The sequence below is a fragment of the Octopus bimaculoides genome, chromosome 2 (genome assembly GCF_001194135.2).
Source record: "Octopus bimaculoides isolate UCB-OBI-ISO-001 chromosome 2, ASM119413v2, whole genome shotgun sequence".
Taxonomy (NCBI): Eukaryota; Metazoa; Mollusca; class Cephalopoda; order Octopoda; family Octopodidae; genus Octopus; species Octopus bimaculoides.
This window is the reverse complement of record NC_068982.1, coordinates 85,666,405-85,674,827: the sequence shown is the minus strand read 5'-3', so window position 1 is coordinate 85,674,827 and position 8,423 is coordinate 85,666,405. Positions and strand designations below refer to the sequence as shown.

The 8,423-nt window shown below is 38.8% G+C and overlaps 1 protein-coding gene across 2 annotated transcripts in view; it reads left to right on the top strand.

The window, feature by feature from the left end:
* The window catches only part of LOC106880691 (rab-3A-interacting protein-like), a 67,452-nt gene that overhangs the window by 20,241 nt on the left and 38,788 nt on the right, over positions 1 to 8,423 (top strand). For both annotated transcript variants that reach the window (XM_014930761.2, XM_052978407.1), the window contains one exon: positions 6,593 to 6,729. In XM_014930761.2, the coding sequence (XP_014786247.2) occupies positions 6,593 to 6,729 (137 nt within the window). The remainder of the gene's footprint in view (positions 1 to 6,592; positions 6,730 to 8,423) is intronic.

Sequence of the window (8,423 nt, the reverse complement as noted above, 5' to 3'; positions counted from 1 at the left end):
GGAAAAGTAGATATAAGATTGCCAGGATTTTGTCTCTCTCACCAGGGTCAGTGGCTATCGAACGCCGACGAAGGGAAATAACCCTGAAATCCGGATCCGTTCGTGCTACAGATCATGGTGAGAGGGATAACTTCCCTTGGCAAACAGGACACAGTCGTGTGTCGATAAGCCAGCTGGAGGAGATGTCCTCCTGGGGCTAAAAGCAACAGTAACATCCACCCCTAGGGGTCAGCCACACTTAAGTGGCAATATACTACACTTTATCGTGCAGTTACTGTTAATACTTCATTTAGAGAATTAATATTATTTATATTTAATAAAAAAAATCAAATGAAGAGCCTAACATTTATCCGAGGTCAAATTATTCATGCATCACAAGTATGGAAGCATTTGGTGAAGTCGATTTCACGTGAAAAGCTAATACACAGACATCTCTATTTTATATATTAGAAGATATGGAGTAGGACTGCCTTTGGCAGTAATTACAGCTTGAATTCTATGAGGTATGGACTTGTACAAAGTTTGAATTTTTTTCAAACGAATTTTTGTCCATTCTTCAGCTAAAACAGTCTCTAATTCTTGTATTGAAGATAGTGGAGGATTTCAACTCCTTACTTGTTTTTGTAAAATGCACCATAAATGGTCAATAATATTGAGATCTGGGGACTGTGGTGACCAGATAAGATGTTCAACTTCACTAGAATGTTCCTCGTGCCATTCAATAACTACTTTATCTGTGTGAATTGGTGCATTACCATCCTGAAAGATTGCGTTTCCCTCCAGAAACAGTTCCGCAACCATAGGATGAATTTGATCAGATAAAATGCTTAATTCTGTCATAAAGAGAAACCATTGGGCCAGCAGATTTCCAATAGCCCCCCCCCCCCAGATTATCACAGATCCTCCTCCATGTTTAACAGCTGAAAGAAAGCAGCCTTGGTCAAATGCGTCTTTTGGCTGTCTCCACACGTATACTCGGCTGGTGGTTGAAAATAAGGTAAAGGATGACTTGTCTGAGAAAATAACATGCTTCCACTGCTCTAGGGACGAATTCTGTAGGTTTTTTTTACTCCACTCTAAACGCTTTGCAATGTTTGTTTTGACGAGGCGGTTTTTCCCTCTTTCTCAGTACTTCTTGATACGCCATATGAGCACCAACAATTTGACCTCTTTGAAAGTCCGATAGATCTGTGATTTTAATGAATTTTAATTACCTTTTCTGATATCTGAAAAGAAACAGCAATATTAGCAAAACATATTAAGCAACACTAATAATAAATGAAAAAACAAAAAGAAACAAGTTTTTGATGGTTTTATAGGTATTTCAAAATTATGATGCTATGATGCTAGGTATTTCCATTATTTTGTCCAGCCCCTGTATGCCTGTTTACATGTCATACACATACCATTGATACTCTTGGAGAGATTGAGGGAAATGTGTCAGTCCTTGAGAAATAAGTATCTGTTTTCATAAGCTATTTTGAAAGACTCATTACCTGGTCACAGATGCTTATCAACATTTTTCCAGAAATTTAAACCAATATTACTCACTGTTCCAAAGTCTGCTTTCTCCGGCTACCACGCTGAACGTTGCACAATGAAAGGCCTGTCCAGTGAGATTGTTGAAATGTTAGAGCACATATGTGTAGATGTGTGCTTTGTACAAGTGATGAGATGGAGAGAAACCTCTACTAGACTTCTCTTTGATAGGAAACAGAGGTATAAATTCTTCTGGGTAGGTAGCAGTGAAAGTGTTGAGGTGTAGGCATACTCTTAGCAGAGAAATGTCTATATAAAGTGGTTGAGGTAGCCAGTGTGTGTGATAGAATTGTTAAGCTAAGATTAGTATTAGATTATACAACAGTAATATTTAACTCAGCATATACCCCACAACTTGGACTGACAGATGAACTGAAGGATCACTTCTATGAGTCCTTTCAGAAAATACCTTGATGATGGATGACAATGACTTCACTACTGTGGCTGGTGATTTCAACAGACATGTTAGGCAGTACTCCATTGGATTTCATAGTTAACATAGAGGTTGTGGCTGTGATTCTGGAAATGAGGAGGAAACAAGGCTGATTGAATTTTGTGATGCTAATGACTTCTTGATCTGCAACACTAACTTCAGAAAACTCAGCCACTTAATCACCTATGAATTTAGTGCACACAAAAGCCAGATTGACAGCATTCTCACCAGAAAACAGGTTAGTTAGACGCTTATGAATGCAAAATCCTCTCCTACGGAAGACTGTTTTTTCCAACATAGGTTAGTTGTGACTTCCGACATACAGCTAGAGGGTTTCATAAATGTGAACCAATCTAGTAAAGGAAGACCTGGAAGTTTAGGGATCCTTCAAACAGTCAGAAATTTAATGGCCTACTAATAAAAGCATTTGATGAAAAGGAATTCCAGCCAGATTTAGGGTGATGTGGTGGTGGAACAGGGAAGTAGAGAGAGCAATAAAATGTGAAGTGGCAGTGTTGGAAGATTTGGAATAATAGGGACAGCAGAGAACTTTATCAGGTAGCTAGAAGACAGCTCTATTTAGCAAAGGGAGAGCTAGAAAAGAAGAGGTTTGCCAATGCTCTACACCACAAGGATCAAAGGTATGAGGTGTTCCAGTTTGCAAGGAACAAATTGAGATGTAGGGGAGTAATGTGTATGGAAGGTTGATGGCATGCTTGCTTCTAGTGATCCTGGAAAGGAGGCATGCAAGTATTATTATGAATGGTTTTTAAATGTGGAAAGTGTATGTGAGAAATCTTGGTCCAGGCATTCATGTTGATAGTAGTGTTATAAACTTATGAAAATGATGACTGAGAAAATCCCTGGTCCATCAGGAATGACCCTTAAAATGCTTAAAATATCTGGCAGTGTAGGATAGACCTAGTCATTTTTATAGTTAATCAGGTTGTATAGGAAGGCATCATACCCAATAATTGGTGTAGCAGCATTATAGTCAACTGTTACAAGGGTAAAGGAGATTCCTCTCCTCAGAAAGAAGTAATTACAAAGGTATCAAATAACTGGACCAGGTTACAAAAGTCACTGAAAAACCCATAGGTCAGCTAACTAGAGAGTTAACCTAGATGAGATGCTGTTTAGTTTCATGCCAGAGAAGCACTACTAATATTCTTTCTGTAGTTCAGTAATTACAGAAGTATTTAGAAAAAATAAATCACCTTTTGCTAAGTACTCATCTGGTGGTTACTGTGAAAGCAAGAAGTAGATGAATATGATGCAAATGGATGAGGCCAGTTGTATTAAGAAGTACCAATCATTAAACATGGAAGAAACCTGTGGTAGATGTGGGACAAAGTGGTCTCTCGGAGTAGATGAAGGATTAGGATGAATGGTGATATACTGTGCTTGAGAAGAGCTGTCCATCTCAGCAGAAATGAAATTCCATCAAACCTTCCGTAACAACTCATCTTCTGACACCCACTCTTCCATCAATCTTCTCTGTTACCATATTTTCTGTACTTTTCCCTACACTGGACTGATAACCTCTGCATCCAACTCATTCCCTATCTCTAATCATCATCATCATCATTTAATGTCTGCCTGCCATGCTGGCATGGGTTGGACAGTTTGACAGGAGCCAGCCACTAACCACCCTGCAGAGTGCACTGAGTGCTTTTCATGTGGCACCAGCGCAGGTTAGGTCAGTTTTGGCATGGTTTTTACAGCTGGATCTCCTTCCAAATGACAACCACTTCACAGTGTGAACTGAATGCTTTTTATGTGGCGCCAGCACCAGAAGAGTCACCAAGTAACTTCAAGACAAAGAATTTTAAGAGGGGAGGAGGTGATCTTGTGTCAGATAATGAAAGGTTAGTGTGTGACAGACACACAAAAACAGGTTTCTTGCTAGAGAGGAGGTACATGGTTATCTGTCCAGAGAGAGAGAATAGGAAAGTGGGGTAACAAGAAAGAGGTCAGAAACAGGTGTGCTGATGTAAAAGAGATACTTGGTTACCTATCTAGATGGAAGAGCAAGGATGAAAGAGAGTGGGAGACAGTAAAAGTGCAAGGCAGAGCAGGAGAGAGAGGGTGGTGAAGTACCAGGGTATACTCACAAGGAACAGGGATCAGAGCATAGATAGGATGGTAAAGTAAGGAAGAGAGAGATAAATGTTGGCAGTTGCCAGGGCATGCCCTCGGTACGGGGGTCATGATACATGTGGCCAGGTATTGGCAAGAAGGCGTGAGTAGGGGGTGGGATTACAGTGATTAGTGAGAACGTGGATATAAAGTGGGAGGTGGGGAAGCAGTGATACAGTGAGCAGGGCAGTGAGGGCAAGGATGGGGAATGGGAGACAATCATAATGTATGAAGAGGAAATGTGAGAAAGAAAAAGATGCAGTTTAGAAGGGATGATGTAGTTTGGTTTCTTAGGGTAGGGTGTGTGAAAATTTTATTGTTACATGTGGGTGGGACATGCTTCTAGCACTCAGTTTTATTGATGTGGGTGGGTCTTCTCTAGAACCTCATATTGCCAGACATCTAGGTCCATTTTCATTTCCTTCATAAGCACTAACATCCTGAAATCAGCCCTCACCACTTCATCTGTCTTCCTTGGTCTCCCTTTTCTACAGGTACCATCCACTTTCAGTACCACTCTACATAGTTTGTACAGCTCTAACAATCTACCCCTCTACTCCTAGCTTCCTTAGAGACCACCAGATAACAGAGCGGGGAACTCTTTCAAAAGCTGTTTCCAGGTTGATGAAAGCTAAGTACAATGGTTTACTTTTGGTCAAATACTTTTCTTGCAACTGTCTCACTAGGAAGATTGCATCTGTGGTACTCCTCCCAGGAACAAAACCAAATTGCATCTCATCTAGTTTAATTTTATTCCAAATCACTTGAACTATAACTTTCTCTGTAACTTACATGACCTGGTCCAGCAGTTTCATACCTCTGTAGTTGTTTCTATCTAAGGCATCACCTTTATCCTTATAGCAGCTAGCTATAATACTACTTCACCAGTCATTGGGGATGATACCTTCCTGAATAACCTGATTAACTATATGAGTGACTAGGCTGTATCCCACACTGCCAGATATTTTAATCATTTTGGCAGTTATACCCAATGGTCCAGGGGCTTTCCCGGCCTTCATTTTCTTAATTGCCTTGTCTATTGTACTATCAACTCTGATGGCTGGTCCCTCAATTGGTTTGATATTTGAAAGACTCTCTCCTTCTCCCATATATTTTCCACATTTAATAACTTTTCATATTGACACTTCCACACATCTTTCTTCTCTAAGTCACTAAGTGCAAGCATACCCTTATCCATTCACACACATTTCTCACCCAGCACATCTCTGTTCTCTTTGATACACTGCTTTGCAATCCTGAACTCCTCCCACCTCTGATCTTCATGTTGTAAAACATTGGCAAACCTCTTACCTTCTGCTATTCATTTTGCTATGTAAATCTGTCATCTAGCTTTCCTTCTGGCTCCACTATTTTTCCAGTCTTTCCAGGCCAGTCTCTTTGCTTTTATAGCACTATCCACCTTCTCCACTCATGTTCTAGCTGGGACTTTGCACCAGCCAAGATTTGGTCAGTGCCCCCCCACCCTCCACCAGTAGATTGTCCTACAGGAACTTCCAATTGTCCTCTAAGCCAGGGGTTTTCAAACTGTGGTCCGCGGACCACAGGGGGTCCGCAAGGACAAGACGGGGTCTGTAGACAGCAAATACTTTTTATGGGCAATTTGATTTTATATGTTTTTTAATCGAAATCTTTTAATTGACAGTAAACCTATTTGTTAAATCCTGTTAAATAAATAAATGTAAAAATGTTATTTTAAGCAAATATTTATGTATAAATTTCATAAGCGTTTATAAGGGGGTCCCTAAGGTAAAGCCTGAAATATAAAGGGGTCCGCAAGTCAAAAAGTTTGAAAACCCTTGCTCTAAGCTATATGTCCCCACCTTCTCCTCTCTATCATCTGTCACACTATTTTCACTCAGTGTGCTTAACTATACATCCACCTCTTCTGTCTCATTCACATTGTACCTGGAACTTACATCTGATTCTTTCTCTCATTCTTTCTCCTTCTCACTTTCCAGATAGACAAGCCATCTATTCACATCTTCAGCAAAATAATCTGCTCCTCTCCTATCATAGGCTCTTATTCCTCTATTCTATACCCAGCTCAGTTGAGAGGACTTATCTTGCAGCTATTTGGCAACCTCACTGGTGCTGATGTCGTGTAAAAAGCACCCAGTACTCTGTTAAGTAGTTGGTATTAGGAAGAGCATCCAGCTATAGGAACCATACCAAACCAGGCAGAGCCCCCTGATTTGTCTGTCCTTATCAAGCCATTCAACCCATGCCAGTTTGGAGAAGAAAAGACATTAAATGATGATGATGTGACCTAATAGGAAAATGGAATTCCAAATGTTAAGGATTTTGAAAATAAGCAACCAGTATAAATTGTGAAACTGCAGCCAGCCAAAAACTGAGACAAAAGTGACTTCGAAATAAATGTTAAAATGATTATAAAATAAGTAAGTGATATAATGTTAGAAATGCTTTTGCTAATTTTTTTTTTTTTTACTGTTCTTTTAGACAAGTCCACATGCAGTACCACTGGGTATCAATTCTAATCAAATGCTGCTAAATACAGAAAGTAAAGCAGAAGCTCCTAGTAATGGAGATATAAATGAAATCTTCTCAAAGACATCTCTTGCTATTGACACAAATGAGTAAGTATATTTTAATGGTTGTATGCTCAGTCAAGAAGGTGCTATTCTATTCACACTATGACCTTGACACTTGACTTTCACTGGTCTAATTTGCCAAGCTGTAAGCACCAGAAGAACTGTAAAATTAGACCAAATTAATGTTCTTTTTCTAATTTTTTTTTTTTGGTTTCAACTATTTAAAGCATAATTCTTCAGAAATTTTATTTTCTAAGTTATTTAATAAAGAGAGCAATAAAATTACCAATTGTTGCATATGGAAAAAGTTGAAATTAACTCTTCTAAGAAATGCATAATATATTAATTGAATTATTCTTCATATTTTAGTTGGATAAAGTGAGTAATTCTAAAGATATTTTTCAAAATAGGCTAAAAATGGTAATTCTATCTTGGTGTGATGAAAATTGTTGGTTGTAAACATAGAATGCATTATCAGGAGTAAACCAAATGCATTCCTTGAAGATAATGACTTGCTCTCTGACACCTAGCTTGGCTTCCACTCAGGAAGAAGCTGCCTTACATAGCTTTTGCAACATTATGACTGAGTGTTGAAACACTAATGAATTGCTCAAACTTAGATGTGATATGTCTTGATTTTGCAAACGTCTTCGATAAGGTTGACCATAGGATGATATGCTGTGAGCTACGGAGACTCAGCATAGTGAGAAAACTGAGTGAATGGTTACATGACAGTTTCACCATGGAAAAACACACTTTTTGCTTGATAATTTCATGTTAAAATATATTTTTTCCATGGAAAATTATATATCATTTAAAAGTTCTGGATGTCAGCTTTCTTTTCACATAGTTTTGATCAAAATCTGATACATATCATGCCAGCTTCCTCAATCACTATAGTATTTCCACCAATTTTCAAAGTTTGATATAAAAATTGATGGAGTAGGTCAAATAATTGTTATGAAATATAAAAGTGAAAATCTTATCATTAAGTTCCACATAGAAAAAAAGATATTTTCTTTAAGACTTTTATATCATAAGATAGAAAAATTTCTCATGAATTGAATATGGTCATTGCCAAATCTGGCCACAATATGGTGAAAAAATGCAAAATTAGTAAAGAGGGTGGTATACTGACACTGCTCATCAAACTGATGTATTCCCATGTGACAAGAGGTCAAACAACATCAATCCAAGGCTTCAAGTATAGAGTTTGAGCCAGAATTTCAAGAAATGGACTAATTACTAAGTAAACACATTTCTATGAAAAATGCACTGAATTGAGCTACATAAGTTTTCTAGAGCCCATAATTAGCATGAAATCGTCATATTGAGAATGCTGTTTATTCCCTCTTGCTGTTTTAACAATGTGTGGAGAGTAACATCCAAATTTTACCTAGTGGATATTCTTCGGAGAAATGGGTGGATAAGGTAATCGAGGTCGTTAGAGTAAGTGACAGAGTACTTAAGATTAGACTAGTGCTTCATCATAGATTAGCTACTGTCATCTCAGCCTATGCACCTCAACCGGGGCTACCAGATGGTCTGAAAGACCAATTCTATGACACCCTCTTGCAAACTACCTCGTCGACGAGTGACAGGGACCTTCTCTTTGTGGCTGGAGACTTCAATGGTCATGTCGGACGTCGTGCTGGAGGCTTCCATAGCATACATGGAGGCTATGGCTTCGGTTCCCGCAACGAGGAGGGAACCAGACTGCTGGAGTTCTGTGATGCAAC